The sequence below is a fragment of the Melanaphis sacchari genome, unplaced genomic scaffold (assembly GCF_002803265.2).
Source record: "Melanaphis sacchari strain LSU unplaced genomic scaffold, SCAv2.0 Contig85_pilon_pilon, whole genome shotgun sequence".
In the NCBI taxonomy this organism is placed as follows: Eukaryota; Metazoa; Arthropoda; class Insecta; order Hemiptera; family Aphididae; genus Melanaphis; species Melanaphis sacchari.
The window spans coordinates 879,155-898,566 of record NW_020271605.1 but is presented as its reverse complement, the minus strand read 5'-3'; the positions used below and the strand labels follow the sequence as shown (position 1 = coordinate 898,566).

The 19,412-nt window shown below is 26.2% G+C and overlaps 2 protein-coding genes across 3 annotated transcripts in view; one reads left to right on the top strand and one right to left on the bottom strand.

The window, feature by feature from the left end:
- Positions 1–4,402: 4,402 nt before the first annotated feature.
- LOC112602336 (zinc finger protein 345-like) lies at positions 4,403–10,600 on the bottom strand. Of its 2 annotated transcripts, XM_025350363.1 has the most exons (10): positions 9,957–10,600; positions 8,837–9,015; positions 8,507–8,775; positions 8,253–8,447; positions 7,886–8,185; positions 6,665–6,978; positions 6,289–6,604; positions 5,944–6,220; positions 5,100–5,377; positions 4,403–5,024 (listed from the first exon to the last, which is right to left on the bottom strand). In XM_025350363.1, exons 2-10 carry the CDS (start codon positions 8,982–8,984, stop codon positions 4,932–4,934), a joined length of 2,190 nt encoding a protein of 729 aa, XP_025206148.1. In that variant the 5' UTR covers positions 8,985–9,015; positions 9,957–10,600; the 3' UTR covers positions 4,403–4,931. The 2 variants fall into 2 exon arrangements, with proteins under 2 accessions (XP_025206148.1, XP_025206147.1); XM_025350362.1 differs by having other exon boundaries at positions 4,403–5,377; positions 9,957–10,599.
- Positions 10,601–10,797: 197 nt separating this feature from the next.
- Positions 10,798–19,412, top strand: part of LOC112602335 (dystrophin, isoforms A/C/F/G/H-like) — a 53,846-nt gene continuing 45,231 nt past the window's right edge. Inside the window, exons 1-23 of the mRNA XM_025350361.1 lie at positions 10,798–11,153; positions 12,113–12,174; positions 12,239–12,331; positions 12,391–12,468; positions 12,583–12,675; positions 12,802–12,891; positions 12,957–13,152; positions 13,220–13,332; positions 13,395–13,589; positions 13,668–13,849; positions 13,919–14,160; positions 15,236–15,474; positions 15,543–15,719; positions 15,989–16,105; positions 16,176–16,398; positions 16,474–16,685; positions 16,755–16,891; positions 16,950–17,317; positions 17,388–17,512; positions 17,767–17,958; positions 18,069–18,231; positions 18,287–18,406; positions 19,238–19,344. Of these exons, the coding sequence (XP_025206146.1) occupies positions 11,105–11,153; positions 12,113–12,174; positions 12,239–12,331; positions 12,391–12,468; positions 12,583–12,675; positions 12,802–12,891; positions 12,957–13,152; positions 13,220–13,332; positions 13,395–13,589; positions 13,668–13,849; positions 13,919–14,160; positions 15,236–15,474; positions 15,543–15,719; positions 15,989–16,105; positions 16,176–16,398; positions 16,474–16,685; positions 16,755–16,891; positions 16,950–17,317; positions 17,388–17,512; positions 17,767–17,958; positions 18,069–18,231; positions 18,287–18,406; positions 19,238–19,344 (3,573 nt within the window). The 5' untranslated portion in view covers positions 10,798–11,104. The remainder of the gene's footprint in view (positions 11,154–12,112; positions 12,175–12,238; positions 12,332–12,390; positions 12,469–12,582; positions 12,676–12,801; positions 12,892–12,956; positions 13,153–13,219; positions 13,333–13,394; positions 13,590–13,667; positions 13,850–13,918; positions 14,161–15,235; positions 15,475–15,542; positions 15,720–15,988; positions 16,106–16,175; positions 16,399–16,473; positions 16,686–16,754; positions 16,892–16,949; positions 17,318–17,387; positions 17,513–17,766; positions 17,959–18,068; positions 18,232–18,286; positions 18,407–19,237; positions 19,345–19,412) is intronic.

Here is a 19,412-nt window from a genome sequence, read left to right as displayed (position 1 = left end):
TAAAGAACAATAAACTGATATACTTGTTTATTAATAATTGATTATTAGGTAATTTTATATTTTTCCGATTACGAATAGAAACGTTCAACCTCTATTCACTTACCCAAATTTTTTTTTAAACTAACATATTATCCATACTCATTCTTATAGCCGCATGCATGGATTAATATGCAGTTGCATCGGTGCTTGAGATTGCCTGGTAACTGATGATGAGTACTATTGTATTTGTGATGAAAAGTAGGTACTAACCTATATGTAAATAGGTGAATTTTGTGTGTGTAGGACGGTCTAGGACGTAAATGTTTCGGTGTTTGTGTATTCTTTTATAAATTATTATAACTTTTTTTTATACGGAATGCCGAGAAGGGTTTTAGTTGTGATATTACAATTTTTTTTTTTTTTTTAATTGTTTTTTCCAAATACATAGGTACTTCTAAATACCTACTAGTATTTGACAAATTTTGATAAATTCGATCTTTGTAACTCAGTCCATTTTGTACCGTGTATTACACTTGCCTGGGTCACTGAGTCGCAGAAAAAAGCGTTGTTAAGTAATTATTCTGTCATGATCGGGCCAGTGTTTGTAACACACTCACATGTTTGTTTGACAACGCTTAACGACCACCATTACCCTGAGCGGGGTATGCCGTAGAAACGTCAAAACAATAATCGTTTGGCCAGATATAAGAAAACCAATTGACGTTATAATATTAAATATCCGCGTTGTTGTTACTCACGAAGTCTCCACAATTGATTCCCATTTGATATACAGTAAAATCCATAAGATCGACCAAAATCCTTCCGTTTTGCTACTGCTACTGTAAAACAGTGATAACCGATGTTATTGACCTTGGATTCACGTCGAAATACGTAGCAGAGGTTTTTGAAATTTTGTGAAAATAAATATGCTGTTAAGATTATTTTTTTCGAAAGTGATAATTAAGACAATTAAGTGTAACTTTTAACAGTACTGTTTGTGCATTTGGAACTGGTACATATTATAGGTATTAGTGTTTAAATTTTTTTTTGGAATCTGATGTTTTTTTAAATATAATTTTCTGGTAGACATTGAATAATATTCAATATTTTAATAAGTTACATCATATGCTAGTTATTAAAATGTTTATTTTTCTGGTCCTTTACAAGATATTGCACAATAACCACTTGCTAAATAAAATAATTTACTATCGATGAAAAATTCACTACCAGTTAATAATGCAAAATTATAAAATTTCTTCACATAGACTATCAACCGCGCAACCGCCAATCCTCGCAGTAGCATTAAATATTATGGGAAGCTTGGAAAAATAATTACATAACAGTAGCAATTTGAATTATTTTATACTTGAATGTGATTGAAATACTATTTAAAGATATTTTGATAAGTTCTAAATCATTTTTTGCAATAGTGTTTAGATAGTTTATTATTGTAATTTACTACTTATTTATTTAATAACTAATTGTTTAATGTATTATAAAGGACACATGAATCGATGTATAATAATATAGAGATTATAGTTTTTACGTGCAACAGCACAACCTCACAAAAATTCAATCCCGTGAATGACAGCAATAATGACGTCACTGCGACGCCATTTCATTGATAATGTATAATATTAGCTAAAATATAATTTGCACAATATTTTTGATATTTGAACGTATGCATCTTTACTCTTTAAAATAAATAATTTTAGACTTTAGTGAATCATTAGTAAATTAACTGCATACAAAACAACGACATTTATACGGTTTAAATGGGTAAATGTATCTTTTATATCTAAAAATTACAGTACCAATTACACATGGGTAATTTTTTTTTTATCGAACAACACTTATTATTTAAAAATCCATTATGTTTTTAAGAATTTATTATTTTCGCATAATTTTTTGTCAAAAATTGAATTTGTGTAAAAATTTGCATTTTTTCTTAATTTAATTTTGTTTTACATATATCTATAAATATATATATATAAAAACATAAAAGAATTTTTTTATTTTTCTTCCTTCAAAGTCTTTAATTTGATTCATTTTGTAAATATAAACTACTCCCATTTTTGAAAATTCAAGTATTTTTATTTTTTACTACCCCAATAGGTGATGACAGACAAATAAAATAAAAAATACATGATTTTAAAATCAATTTAACGGTTCTCTTAAAATCTAGAATTGTATAGGAATATAATGATGTGTTTAATTTTTATTGAAATAATAATAACTACTATGTTTTTTTTTTTTTTTTTTAATATTGACCTACATGGATGTACGACAAAAATAACTCTTTTTAAGGACGTAGTTTGGGTTCAAGTGGAGATAGATTATTGAGATTTACATAGATAAAAAGCTTAATCTATAATAATCCATGCTATTTTTTTGTTTTAGTATTCACTATTGTTTGATCGGGAGAACATCGCACGTTTGTTATTGAAGACTGAAGAGTTTATTAATAACGGTGATTCACCGATATCGACTTAGCGTACATTGGGCGTCCGCATTAACCAGATTTGAGCCCATACGATATTATCTTTTGAAATTATCTCAAAAGTCAAGTATACCGATATCCTCCCCAAATTGTGGAAGCCTTAAAGAATGTAACAATCTAGGAAGCTTATTCCATACAGCCCTAATAATTCGTAGCTTATACACAATTACCAAGAAAGGCTCGATCAATGTATTGGAAATGAGGGCCATCACTTAAGTGATATGATTTTCAAAAAAGTTAACATAAATTATATTATATGTACAATTTTCAAATAAAATATACTTTTTGATATTTGATTTAGGTTGGCATTTTTAAGTTTCATAAATTGGGAAGGTTTTTCTGTAGCACTCTTTATTAGGTATGTTCATGTATATCATTTTTATTCGGGTTGTGAATTAGTAGACAACTTTATTGTTTTTAACTTGAATCTTATATTAAACTTTTAGAAGCACTTACAATAAAAAGCTTCGGGAAACTACGCTATGAATCAACTTCAATCGTATTTGAAACCTTTGTATCTTGCTCAATATCAATAGCAATATGGTGAACTTGGACAAGGACAAAGCTAATATTTTTGAAAACCAACTCGTTGATACATTCCAAACAATTTCATTCTCTTTCCGGATAAAATTAAAATATTTGAAAAATTCTTTGATTCGCCGTAACAAATATCCCACCCTCCCACAGTTTTCCCCAGATTTAAATTTAATTTACATCTATAATCATGTTGTGTAAGTTATTTAATTTATTTTTTTAAATAATAGTTTGAATAATTTTATCTTGGCGAGTTAAACCTCATTTTTTTTTTTAACCAAAAGTTAACTACTTTTTTTTCTATTCGAACAAATATTTTGAAAACTTTTTATGCGTAGAATTTTTAGAAGACTATTTAAAAGGAGTATATGGACAGAGTAATTACTTTTTTATAGTAATGACTTTAATTTAATTATTTTATTTAAAATTTATTACTTTTAGCCAATAAATATGATGGTGTATAATATGTGTCATCAATGATTTAAATATTATTTAAATACTTAATAACCTGTCCTTATCACCTGTCATATATATGATCTTTACTAGTAAATTTATCAACTTTAGAATTATACAATTTTTTATGTAAATTAAACTTCAATATTATATTTAATTCTTATAATATTAATTAGTAATTAAACCTTGAAATTAAATTTGGCATCTACATTTAATGTAACACTTTACAAATTAACTTTTTAATTATTTTGTAAAATCATAATTTATAACAGCAATAACATAAAAGGTAATAAAAAAAAAAAAAAAATGATTACCAAATTAATTTTTTAATATGTCAAATAAAAAAATTTAACACTAACCAATATATTCTTATCACTCATGAGGAAGACATTAACATCATACATCTTTGTTTTCAAGAAATAAATAGAAAAAAATACATATAAAAGTAAAATTGATTTAGAGTGAACATTAAGACAGTTATACATAACATTACAATAATATTCAAATACTTTTATTAAAAATTTAAAAAATGTTTACTCTAAATAAAACAGGTATATTATAAATTAATTTCTTAAGATTGAAATATTTTATTGAATTTTAGTAATTGTATATACTAATACATTTAGATGTAAAATTTGGCCCAAATTCCTGCCATGTAACTAAGAATTTCCAACTTAAAATTATTTCACTATCTATTATTTTCTTAATATGATTGTTTGGTTTAAAATAGATACTTATACTTAGGATATTGTTCAAAAAAATATGGGGTTTTAAACTTATTTACTTATTTAAATATATTTATTACTTTATCAGGTAAAATATTTATTTTTTAAACATTTTTAAACTTCTCATATTATATGTGTACATAAATAATATATATATATATAAAAAAAAACAAACAGTAAATTTATTTAAGGAACATTAGTTATGGATACTTTTTTATTATTATTATTAGCCAAGTTTTATAAATATTATAGGTAGTGCATACATTTTTCCATAAAAATGTGCATCACTTAATAGTCATTTAAGATGTTTTAAAATAATCATGAAATTAAAAACTTGTTAGTAATAGAGTACAATAATTCAATTAATAATAAATATTCAACAAATTGTGTTAATTATATTACACATGATACATTTTTTGACCCAAATGTTTATACCTATAGAATGGTATATGGGTCATATAGTTCAATCGGTTTGAACAATTTACCTTGTTAATGTTTTTTTAATTGATATTAATATTCAAATGAAGTACCAAAATAATTTTATAATATCACACTTAGTAACAGCCAAAAACAACTCTTAAGATTTATTTATTGCAGAGTATGTTTTTTTTTTTTTTTTTGAATTTTTGATAACTTCATTCAGAAGCCATTTTTACGAAAATTCAGCAAAATATTATTAGTTATAAATTTTTGGATTTAAGAAGTTGACCAAATTGTACATACGTTTAAGTCCACCAAAATCATTCACTATGTAATAATTGCTCAGTATTGGATGGGATCCAAACATATAAAGTATTTGTTTCCCGATCAATTATTTCTTGACGCCCATTAAACTGTTCAAAATTAGTTGATTCATTATTATCACCATTATCTTGAGCTCGTAAATTGAGATTTAGAGGTGTACTAACTTCATCTGCAGTTAATATTTGATTTGAATCATGAGAAAAATTTTCATGAAATTTAACATCTCCATCCGATTCTGCTGTTATTTTATCTTTATTCACTTCCAATTTAGTTAGATGAATACTCATGTCTGAAGATGTGACAATCCCACTCACTTGACCTGCATAACTATTAATTTGAACAGAGTTTACAACATCTTTTCTATGTACTACAGTATGTCGACGCATGTCTGAACGTACTCTGAATGCTTTACCACAAGTTTCACATTTATATGGTTTTTCACCTAATAAAAAAATATGAAATAAAAATGATATATTAACTTAAAATATTAAATTATATTTTGTACCAATTGTATGTTCTAGCATGTTCAAGTTTTTAAATAAAATACTTTAGTTTTTCTTAAATTTAAATAATTCATTAAAATTTAAAAATCAACTTCTAATAATTGAATATGAGAAACACAAATAAAAGATAAAAAGTTTGAGTAAGAGCGCAAATGGTTTGGATTAGTTTATGGAATCATTAGAAAATGATCGAATTGAAGAAAAATAATATTTAAAATATTTCAAGTCAGAAACTTTGATATTATATTCGAGAAATAATTACATGTGTTATTTATACACATGTTAAAAATTAATAATTTTTACAGATTTTTTGAAGTGGAATTCTTTGAATTGTATGAAAGGTTTTTCTAGAAATCTTTTCCAAGAGGGTATTATTGCTTTGAAATATATATTTATTATTCAACATTTTAGATTTTTGGGGATATAGAGAAATAAATAAAAAAGTAGGTTGTGCTAGAATATAAAATAAGTATTTAAAAATTAAAATCAGAAATTTATTATATACCTGTGTGAATACGACGATGGTTTTGTAAATATGATGATGCTCGAAAAGTTTTTTTACAAAATTCACAAACATAATTCTTTTCTCCAGTATGTATTCGACGATGGACAATCAATGAGTATTTACGAGCAAAGTCCTTACCACAAAATTCACATTGAAATTGTTTAGATTCAGAGTGTAATGAAGCAATATGATACTTAAGATCACCCCACTGTCGAAAATTTCGTCCACACCATTCACATTCGAATGGCTTATCTCCAGTATGCAGCCGATTATGTACCTAAAATACAGTTAGCAGTTCAATTTCAATTAAGTATTTCATATTTACATTATTTAAGTAATATTAACCTTAAGGGCACTGCTGGAGAAAAAACTCTTAGGGCATAGTTTACAACTATGTGGTCGTTTACCGGAATGTGATCTTAAATGATATAGCAAAGAATTACGATGATTGAATTTTCTTTTACATTGGGTGCATACAAGATTCTTTGAAATATTTTTTTTCATAATTTGTTCTAATTCATCTGTATCATCTTCCCAAGTATGTTCTGCTCGACTGTTTTCACCATTGTCACCATTTCCATTCAACAAACAATTATTTTCTTCTTTTGGTTTAATCATAGTATCTTCATGATTTGTAATACTTTCACCATTGTACTCCCAACTACATAACAAATTTAAGAGTTTAAAAAGACATTATATTTGTAATTATTAGTTTTATTACATTTGATCTTGTATTGGTTGCTTTTCATCAGTTTCTGATTCAGTATCAGCTACACCGGGTACCATATGGCGAATACCTTCCATTAAATCTTCTGGATCAGAAAACTCTTCCAAACAGTCCTGTTTAACAGTAACAAGAGTTGCCGGTTGTGGATGAACAGATGCCATATGAATTTCTAATGCTTTTAAACGTCGAAAATTTCTACCACATAGATGACATGAAGGAAATGGTTGCTGAAGTTGTGCAGCTAATATAGACCCATCAGATGAAAATATGCAATGTTTATCATCTTCCATACTCTCTTCTTCTGTTAACTAAAAATGTATATAACTATTATAGCATAGTTTTTTTTATTAATAATATTATAAGGATATTTCCATACAATAGGTTGTTTGCTTAAAGCAAACAATAAAATATTAGAAATTAAATTTTTTCTTATTGCCAATTAGCATATCTTAGAATGATCTTTGTAAGTTCTTTGGTTAATGATCAACATTACGTTTTTGCACTAAAATGTAATTTTTTATATTTAGTTTTGGTTAATAAACCATTAAATAATGTTATAGTGAGTTTTTACTCTTTAAGTTTACTTTTCCATTATTACCAAATTTTTAAAATAAAAAAAAAAAGTTTTTAGTAGGAAATTAAAAGATAAATATTATGCCGTTTTCAAATTTGTACAACTTTAAATTTTACACCAGGTAGCGCTAACATAATAAAACCAATAAAGGTACTTATATGTTATTTTATCAGAAAAAAACAGAGAATACCTCATTTCATTTTTTATTAGGTACCTATATAAACCACAGATGCATATGTATATATTTATATTTATATATATAGCTGTGATATAAGCATAATAAAGTTTAATCTTATATTTATGTAATTATACCCAAGAAATGATAAGTATTTTGTGTAATACATTATGACTAGAGCTATAATCTATTTCACGAAAGAAATGTTCCGTGTTTTGACAAAAACTGGATATTTTTGTGCATTCCTACGCCACTTCATGCTGGTTTGTAGCCCAGTCTACCTGTAGAAACGGTACCTTTTTTTGTAAGACAGATTATAGTAGATGTCACACATAATAATACTATTTTTATTCTGAGGTACAAAAAAAAAAAAAAGCATTTGATAATTAAATAATAAACTTCTAGCTAATATGTAGTTACTTCAAGCTAACTAGATTTAAATATGCAAATAAATATATGACCTTACTCTATAACTCTGAAGTGGAGGAAGATCATGAAGTTCTGGTTGGTCTTCAATAGTTTCTTCAATATATTGATTTTCATTATTATCTGTTGATTCTTGAACACTATGATTTTGATAATTTACATGATGTGGTGAAGTACCAGAGTCTGTAGTAACTACAATTACTTTACTTCGTTGAGGCTCATAATGAAATTTTAGATGTTCAAAAAACTTTATTTGATGTGTAAAATGTTTATCACAGATTTCGCATAAGAATGGCATTCGACCACTAACTTTTTTAGGAGCATGAACTGGTTTATGTGCCTACAAACATATTTGGTTAAATTTATATATTTACTTGATATAATAATTTTCAAAAAAAATTGATTACAGTAACTGCAGATTGAGAATTAAACTGTTCACCACATTGTTTACATTTGTAACATTTTGGATGAATACTTCTCATAGGAGCTGGGGCAGATTCTCTTTTTCGAAAACGTTTTTTATGTGGTAAATTATTTTGTATTTCCGCATGGTAATCAGACTCTGAAGTTTCTACTTCTATTAAATTTTCTGAACTAATAATCTGGATAAAAGATATTTAAATAAATATATGTAAAAGTAAAATATATTTATGTATAATACTTGTTGATTATTTATATGACTTGAAGTTTGTGATGAATGTTTATTGTTCGTGTTTAAATCAAAGTCAGTACTATATAGATAGCTGGTCATAAGATGAGTGTCATGGTGGCCACCATCAACAAGAGATTTGTTCTGTTGGGCAAGCTCAGCAGCTAGTTCATTAGCTAATCGGTGGTCATCTTCAGTGAGAGCTGTAGATCCATCACCAGATAATATATCACTTGTATCATAATATCCAGTTGTGTGATGGGACAATTCTCCATTCTCATCTTAAATTATATACATAAAGTTCTTTAGATGTTATAATTTAAGTTAATGGAAATACCTTACCGATACGGAATTCTTCTGGCAAATTATGTTGGTCACCAAGTTGTTTACTATTTTCTTCAGATACATGTTGATGACCATGTTCAGTAATATACTGATCTGCAGTTTCTAAAAATTCTCTTGATCTCTCATCCAAGATATCATTATCCATAATTGGTATTTAATATAATGGTAACAGTTACCTATTAAACATAAAACTAAGATAATGGAATTTCTATTGATATGTTTGTTTATAAAATGTTATAATAACAAAATATATTTAATAGCTTATTTAAAATCTACTTTCATAACATTTGATTGGATTCTGTTGATATTTATCTACTTTATGAATTGAGGATTCACATAAAATCATTTATAAAAAATATACTAGGTATCTACAAAAAAATTACTAAATCTGATCTAAAGTAAAAAAATGTATTGAAATTCAATAAATATAAGATAAGTTTAATATGATTAGATAAAAGTAATTATCAGGGTACTTGGAAATCTACTACTTCTTAATCTTTTCATACTTAAATTTGAATTAATAAATTTATATATAATGGAAATTATTTTGATTATATTGAGAATGGTGTTAACTTTGTATAATTAAACACTGATTATCAATTAATAGAAAAATTACAAATAAGCAATATTAAATTATTAAAGTACCTATTGTTAAAATTAATTTTTGTCAAATTTTGCGATCAATTATACATAAACAATGTACTAGACTCTACAAATATTAATGCCAATAAAAGTTTGTGGTATTTGTTACTTGTTAGTTGCTATATTTCTTCAAACTAGTTTCATATATTACATATCTGAAACATTCAGGTATCTAAACACCTAGTGAATGTTAGGTGGCTATTACTTTTTTTGATATTCTGACACATAAATAATAACACATATCTATCAGCATGATCAGAACAAATTGATTATAGGGACAGTCTGTTGCAGAATCCATATTTTAGAATATACTGATCATTTATTTAGTCATTTGATAAACACTGGATACTGGTTTATAAAGGCAGAGTGAGAATATTAGGTCAATTGTTTAGAACAATACCTAGACATCTTCTATTATTATTATTACGGTGCAAACAAATGAATGAGAGAAACACTACAGATTGATTTTACTCACCAACGGCGGCGGTAATGCGACAGACCGAAAACAGTAATCTGGAGACAGACACTTATTGGTCGTCTAGTGTATGTACAACTGTCATGCCACATCTTTCCACCCAAACGTCTGGTAGCGATCCGTCTGTAAGCTGCTGTGTTTGGCAATCCGACATCGCTTGTGGTAACAATGGGTTGAGGGTATACCAAGATCGGAACAAATTAATGGTAGAGAAAACTTCGAAAAATCACGACTAGTGAATGTCGTGTGATGTGCAGGTGCTTAGAACGAATGCATCGATTTGCAAATCAAATGTTTAACGGGTAAAAATAGATAATAATGATAAAATTGTGTTATTGTATCGACAAAAAATACATAACAACGCAAGAACCGTATTCGAGAAGTGAGGATATTGAGGAATATTTAATTTGATTTGGTCGCGTCGAAGGGGTCTACTGGTGATATTTCTGCGGTATAAGAGAAAAACATGTATAGCATATGAATAATAAGTATTTAAATAAATATATATTATATGTTGTATACGTATTTTGCATATAAAACGACACTCGTAGATGGTATAAAACTATCGACTAGTAACAATTATAAAAGTATTAAGTGACTAAGTAATGTAAATAATAAATATTGTAATAATTTAGAACGTCGTAGGTGATATACTTAATAAAAATAATAATAATAATTATTATTATTAAAGTATTTGATCGTCGTGATCATGAGGGGGAGGGGATTTTATGGTGATGGTCAGGCGGGGGAATTACACACGCTACTAAAGGCATCTAGTGTACAAATCTTGACAGTCAACGCGGCCCTACGATATACAGATACAGAATAGTAATAGTATTATATCACGATTGATAATCGAGCAACGCCGCGATTCGGGTCAATCCATCCAAGACTTGAGACACCAGACTACTCGATTATAATCGTCTGATGTACCTGAGAATTTTTATCCGGTCGTCGTGATGACGACGGAGCTTTTTACACTTACCGTGCCCGTTGCCGTTTGATCGTCTAGACTTCGCTGTCGGCCAGCGAAACTTCGGCGTGTTGTTTGTGTATTTTTCTCGACTAATCCCTGCGTCTAAGATGTGACGCGGTGCAGACACCTGTTGCTAATTTTCTATTGAAAATCTCGGTTGTTAAGACTTTTCATGTCGTCGTCCCGTGATAATATGGCTACGATGGACAACATACTCGTTGGTACGTACATCGGTTGGTTTACTTCACTGATTTTTGACAAATGTGTCTTTGTCGTCTTTAGCGGTTGGTTCTTCGATCTGAGGGTTACTTTTGCTTGCGAAGTATTCTTTTGTTTACATAGACTTATGTGGCTACAGAAGATAAATTCAATTTTTTTTTTTTTAATTTCATTATTAAATATCACTACTTTTAAAAGTGAATTTACAATATTATTGATCGACTGTAAGTGGTATGGTAAAAAAATTTGTAATTTTGAGAAATATGATAAACTTAAAATTATTTTGTGAATAGCCGATGTTGTATGAGTATGACCATGATAGAGTCATAAAAATATGTATCTATGTATAATGATTAATTATTCATATAGTTTTGTTTACTGTTTAAATGGAATAACTTAAAAAATTTTGATTGTGAATACTATTTAAAATAATCTATCTTAAATTATGATAATAATAAGTTACAATTTTATATAAATATATATGTTTAACATTGAATACTTGAAGATATGTCTATAACTATTAGATTATTTAGGTGTTTAGCCAAATAGACTTGATAAACTAAAAATGTTTGACTGCCTATTTCTTTAAAAATTAATAGGTAAGAAAATTTAATTTATACTTTGTGAGTATGTATTATGTGTGTTAATAGTTTTGTGTTTTATAGTCAACTTATTTATAAGTAGTACTGTATTTTATTGAAAATATAATACCTATTTACTTAATAAAATTAATGTCACTTAATAAATAATAAAATTTTAAAATGATAATAAATTTAGTTTCTTTAAAACTTATGAATAGTATACTTAATAAATTCTATTGTATTATTTTTCGTTTTAAAAAATGTCTGTGTGTTTTATATACTAATGTTGTCTTACTAATGTGTGGTTATATTTACCTGGCTTAAGATTGAATAGTTAGATACCTAGTTACTATTTTAATGAATAACTTTATTATAAATAGATGAACGTGAAGATGTTCAAAAGAAAACATTTACTAAGTGGATAAATTCACAACTGTCAAAAGTAAATTTCTTTATTTTTAAAACTTTTAAACAATATTATTATTAAAAAAAATATTTGATTTTAGGAAAATCATGAAGTCATATCTGACTTATTTTTGGATTTACAAAATGGCACTAAATTACTTTATTTGCTAGAAATTTTAACTGGCATTCAAATTGTAAGTAATTGTATATTGTGTGTTTATTTGATTTTTTGTTTGATATATATTGTGTGTAGAAACCAGAAAAAGGATGTATGAGAGTTCACCATCTGAATAATGTAAATAAAGCTTTACAAATATTGGAACAAAACAATGTAAGTATTATTAAACACATTTTTCTTATTAATGAATAAAGAACCTTTCTATAACATAATATTTTCAACATTTTTTTTTATGACTATAAATTGATACAATTTATTAATTTTCAGGTAAAATTGGTGAATATAAGTAGTAATGATATAGTTGATGGTAGTCCGAAACTAATTTTAGGATTAGTTTGGAGTATTATATTGCATTGGCAGGTAAATTAATTATTTGTTATTTGTATTATAATTTTAAATAATAGCCAATGTTTGATAAATATGACAATGAAATAAAATTTAAGCTATAAATATTAATTTATTAACAGTTATTATGTAAATTATTAGGTTGATTGTCATTTGAAGGAATTAATGTCTGAATCACAACAAACAAACTTAGAAAAGACACTGTTAGCATGGTGTCGAAAAAATACAGAAGTAAGGATATCTTAACTAAATATTTTATTCTAGGATATAATTTTAAATCATATGGTAACTTTCAGGGATATGGTGTTGACATTAAAAATTTTACTACAAGTTGGTCAGATGGATTAGCATTTAGTGCATTAATACACAAGTTCAGATCTGATCTTTTGGATTATGATTTTGTGTTAAAACAGCATCCGAATGCTAGGCTTGAAAATATATTTTCTGTTGCTCATCAGAATCTAAATATTGAACGTTTATTAGATCCTGAAGGTATTTTACTTATTATTAAATATTTATAATTTATATAGTTAATTATTCTTTTGTTTAATTTATTTAGATGTTAATACATCTATACCAGACAAAAAATCTGTTATGATGTACGTTATGTGCTTGTTTCAACGATTATCTCAATACTCTGATGAAATGGGAGCTTCAAAGACTGATATACAAGTAAGGATGAAAAATAATACATTTTTAATCATATGCTAATAAAATTTAAATTATTTATTTAGTATGAAGATAAATTCAAAAAGTCTGATGAAAGGCCATTGAGTATGTTAACAAATATATCAGTTGAACTTGGTGGTTACCAAACTGCATTGGAAGAAGTTTTAACATGGTTACTAGAAGCTGAAGATCGTTTACACCAATCAGAAAAAACATCTGAAGATCTGGAGGGTGTTAGGGAAATATTTCACACGCATGAAGTAAATTAATTTATTGTTTTACATAAAAGATTAAAAGATAAGATTAATTAATTATTGATTTTAAATTTTTGCTTGAAGAATTTTCTTATTGAATTGTCACATCATCAAGAAGGAGTTGGATCTATATTAGAAGAGGGAGCTAGAATGTTAGCTGATGGTGGTTTAACTGAGGAGGAAGAACAAGAAGTTCGTATTCAAATGAAATTGTTAAATTCACGGTGGGAAAAATTAAGAATTACTGCTATGGAAAGGCAAACTAAGTAAGTGGAATTTATCTTTATTTATACAAGGTGATTATTGATTTCACCGTTACTATTGTTGATATGTAGAATACACGAATCTTTAATGGGAATTCAGCAAAAACAATTAGATGAGTTACGTTTGTGGCTAACACAAACTGAAGATCGTATATCACATTTGTCACAATCTGCTAAAATGGATGTTGACTGTTTACGTTCACAGCTTGAAGAACATTCTGCACTTAGAGCTGATTTAAGGAAACAGCAGTTATCAGTTGATTCATTATCTAATCTTGTAGTAGTTATAGATGAAAATACATTCCCTGATTCTGGTAAGTATTTTTGAGCTATATTTTTTAGACCAGTGGTCATTTGGGTGAAGGTAATAATTTTGACCAAAAACATAATAGTCCCTTTGGACGATATCATTTGTACCGTTTGGGCGAGTGAAATTATTTTTTGACTGTAAATTGATACCTACCTATAAAATAATATTATTAATGTCTATGCCAATAATTTTAATAATCCTCGCCCAAACGGTATACATCTGTTCGCTCAAACGGTATTTTTAGTTGAATAAACTCTCGCCCAAATAGTAAATATTTATTCACCTAAACAGACTAATGTTCTACGTCTTTTTTTTTTATTTCTAGATTAATTTAGATATTAAGTCTATGACTAATCCTAATCTAGTCTTACTTCTAATATTATTTTTTTAATGAAAAAATATGTTTTATGAGTTTATTAGATTTATTGTTTAATATTAGTTTGTTTTATCCACAAATATTTTTAACATATTAATTCTTTGAGAAAATTATTAACAATACACAGATGCTACTCAATGAGTGGACGAGAAATATTATAAATATCAGATTATTGATATAAATATATCCTAAATAAGTGTGTATTACAGATATATTTAAATTATGAGACTTGAAAGTTAGTAAAAGGAACTGTGTCAAAGAACTAAAAATCAAAATAAATTTAATGTTTAAATATAAAGTATATTGATGATGGGAATTATGAAGACTAACAAAATAAGCAATTTTTTTTAAATTTTTTATCTACACAATTTTTTGTAAATGCTAATTAAATTAATGTACATACATATAATTATTTATTTTTTTTCCATTAAATTTGAGAGCCATAAAAATATTGTAAAAATACGATTTCTGTGAGATGAAAATATTTAAATACCTCTAGTATATTATAATTAATAAGTCGACTTATAACATTAAACTTTATAAAATAAAGAAAAATATTGATGGTAAAAATATATAAATGTATCATTGCTGTTAAAAAGTTAGAAACCTACTCATATTGATATACTTTTTTGGAGTTGGATATTTAAATAATTTATTGTTAAAAAAATATTTTTATTTTTTTAAATAATATTTCATTTAATAGTACACGTACAGATGGAAGATGAATTATCTGCATTGGGTGAGCGTTGGGCTCATATTTGTAAGTGGGCTGAAGAATATGGTGTTAAGTTACAGACATTATTAATGAAATGTAGTCGTATTACGGAACAACTATCGTGGTTACAATCATGGTTTGATTCAAAAGAAATAAATCTTAAACACATGGAATCTAAACATGTTACAGAAGTGGCAGAAATTTTGGATAGAATCAAACAGTTACAAGTAAAATATTTAACTACTTAAAAATAAAAAGTTTATTGAAATAATAAATTATATGTTTTTTATTATAGACTTTACGTCACCAAATGTCAAGTCAACAAAAAAATATTATTCATCTTCAAACTAAAATTCAGAATTTGGAAGAAGAATTTTTGTATACTGAGAATTGTCCTTATTCAGAAAAAATAGAAACTCTACAAGACCGTTGTGATGCTTTAGTACAAATTATTGAAATACAAGCTCAAAGAGTATGTTTATTTAGTTATTCACAAATAAACTAGTAATTTATTATAGAAATAGAAATTAGAGGAAAATTATTGTATTTTCTATTTCTATGTTAATAATTTAAACTGATAATATGCGATAAAGTATACAATGATAATAACAATAAGAAAAAACCAATGTTTTTACTTGTAAAAAAGTTATAACTTATAAGTAATGAATTAATCTAAAAACATATATTCAATAACAATAATATTGGGATTTATTTTTATAAACTTTTTGATTTAAATTTTAGATACAAGATGCTGGTTTTGAATTTGATTTAATTAGCAATTCAAATTTAGAAAAACAAGATGAAAAAATTTTGGAAGACAGTTCATTTGATGGTAGTTTAAATTTGTCAGATATTGAGGTATGTATATTTATTCTTTTTGTATTTAATATATTTTTATTTCTTTTTATAATGTAATATAAATTTTAAGGAACTTGGCTGGAAGCGTAGAAGAAAAGGCGGATCATTTCAAGAAGATGAATATGATAATGCTACATCAAACTTGAGTAATTGGTTAAAGAGGACTAAAAAATTGCTTGATGAACCTTTAGAAGTAGAAGAGCAAGCAGCTTTATATAAAGATATTATGTCTGAAATTGACAGTCAAAAATCTCAGTTAGATTTTGCTAGTAAATTTATTACAAACAATGAAAGTAAGATTTATTATATTAATTTTATTTTAATTATCAAAATTAACATTACTTAATAAATAATTATTGTTTCTCTAGGTACTGATACTCCATTTCCCAAACTAGATCATTATAATACATTATGTACAGAATTTAGTGATTTGGAAATTACTTTAGCTACATTCAAAAATAAAATAAAATATAACCTTGAAAAAAAACAGACATCAAAAGAAATGAATAATTTAAAATTAATACTTGATGGATATGCAAAATGGCTAAATAGTGGAAATTGTACATTTGAACAAATAAAGGTTAGTAAAAGTATTAAAATGTAACTGTAATAAATTAATAACATCTTTAATTAAATAACTCAATTTTAGGTAAAATTAAAATCATTAAAATCTCTGGAAGATCGTATTACTAAACTACAAACACATAGTAAACTATTAGATCCCAATGATTCTATAAGAAATGATGTTGAAAAATGTATATCTAGTTGGAGCACTTTGAATGAAAAGTATGTAATCAATTCAAAAAAAAAATATTTTACATTTTTCAATATATATTTTTTTTAGATTTTCTGCTTATGAAATACAAGCAAAATTATCACAAGAAACCAATTCTAACACAAAGTTTAAAGAATCTAAAGAAGAGCTTATGGGCTGGATTAATAAATTAGAAGGAGTATTATTAGGTGAACCAATTCTTATGAATTATTCAAAAGTTTTGACAAATCAATTAGAAAAATTAAAGGAAATGCAGAAGTCTGTAAATGATCGCCGTGATACTTTAGAAATGGTAAATACACTTGGACAAGACATTATAGAAAAGCTAAATAATGATATAGCTACAGAAAGGTTAACTGAAGATCTTCAAGATTTAAATACACGATGGAGTGATATTCCAGTGTTATTAGATGAACGAATTTTAAAGTTACAAAAAGGTATTATCTATTAAGCGTTTAATAATAATCCAATTTGCATTATTTACTAACTAAACCATGTTTATTTTAGATTTGATTTTAGTCTTAGAATTAGAATCCAATTTTAGAACATTAGAAGATTTAATGGAACAAAGTGAAGATCTGTTCAATTATTATAATTCTCAAAATGATCAACCAGATTTGAAAATGATAAATGTATGATAATATTTTCTTATTTTTCATCATTTATTTATTGAAACAATTTTGTCAGTCTTTAATACAGATTGTCAAAGTCTTATTTTTTGGGAGGGGTAGAATGTATCTAACCCACTACTATCGCTTTCTCTAAGAAAATTTTTCGTGTATGTGGATCTCATTCCCAGTAGAGTGGGTCCAGCATATCTCATGACAATCAAATAACTTAAAAAATTGTGAAGTATTATTTAAATAAATTGATTACTTATTTATAGGATGTCTGTGATTCTGTTTCTCAGTTATATGAGAAACTGCATGGTGATATTATAAATATACTTGAGTCATCAGTAGATCCAAAGTTTAAGCTTGACATAAATCAGAAATTAGAATCTATTAAAGAAAAATTAAATACAATTGTGAAATTTAAAGAAGATATTGCTATTGAAGGATTAAAAACTATAGAAAAAGTAATTTAAGTGTAGATACAGAAGTGCACTTATTATATATATATTTTAGTTTATTTCAAATTCTATAGTTTTAATATATTATTGATTATTAATTACTATTATTGCTTCAGGATTTTACTGAAGTAAAAAAATGTGTATCTGAAGTGGAAAAATGTCATTCATATCGAGAGAATGATCCAGTAGGTTCAGCTGGTGAACTTATAAAATTAAAAAATAAATATCACACTTTGCATGACAAACTTTTGGAAAAAAAACCAAAATTAGAAAAACTTGGTGAGTATTTGTGCTATTTATTTTTATTGATTTACTTAAAAATTATTTTGTGTAGAAATCAGTCAAGATGATGACGTTAAAATGTTAATTTTAAAGTGGAATAAAGTTTATGATGGTGTGCAATTAATAAAAAATCGTTTACAGCAAGATGTACAACTTCACTCTGAGTTTAAAGGTAAGTTACTTCTGTTATTGATTGGTGGACTAGTTTTAATCTGTTTTTTAACGTTCCCTACTAAAACATAAATTTATTTTCAAACTCTTTAAGAATATAACTTAAATTTTTTTTCTTTAATAAAACATAATCTGGTAGTAGTATTTTTTTTTTTTTATTAATTTCCATAGATTTAACTTGTTTTTAGAATTAAAATTATATTATACTTAATAAAAAACAAAAAAAAATTATTTAATATTATAAATTAGTGATATGGATATTGACATGGAAATCATTTATAAGTTATAATAATAAACAAAAACTAACAGTCATATAAAAAGTATGTACAGACCTAAGCTAAGCCTTTTGGTCATTTTTTTTTTTTTTTAATTCGTAGATTGGTCAAATGATGAAATATTTTTCCATTTTTCTCTATTCATTGCAACTCTTTAGTTCTTTATATGACTCTGTTCTTATATTCAACATAATTTTTTGTATAAACGATTGCCTAGGTCTTCCTCTTCCTAGCTTCCCTTCGGCTTTTTCCCTCAATTATAGTCATTATCTATATATTGTTCCTTATGAAATGTCCTATCCACTTTTTTCTTCTCTCACAATTGTCGTTCATATTGATCTTTTTTTCATTTATTCTCTTATAATATACTTCTTCATTAGTAACTCGATCTGTCCAAAGAATTGTGAAGACTGCTAGTACCATGTTTCTAAAGTCTCTATTTTTCTTCGGTCAGTTTTCAATATTATCCACGATTCAGCTACATATAACACCACCAAACATAGATATTCATAATTGTTAAGTATAATTTTTTATAATTTGTATTTGTTTGTATATAGTTTTAATGTCTCAAGAAAATGTGTGGCTTGATAAACTAGATAAATGTCTAAAAAAAAGTATAAAAACTATAGCAACTGACGCAGAAGAAATATCTGAAGAGCTTGATGTAAGTATTTATTTATAAACTGATTTAATTCAAATATTATTAATTTAAATTATGTACACCTATTTGAT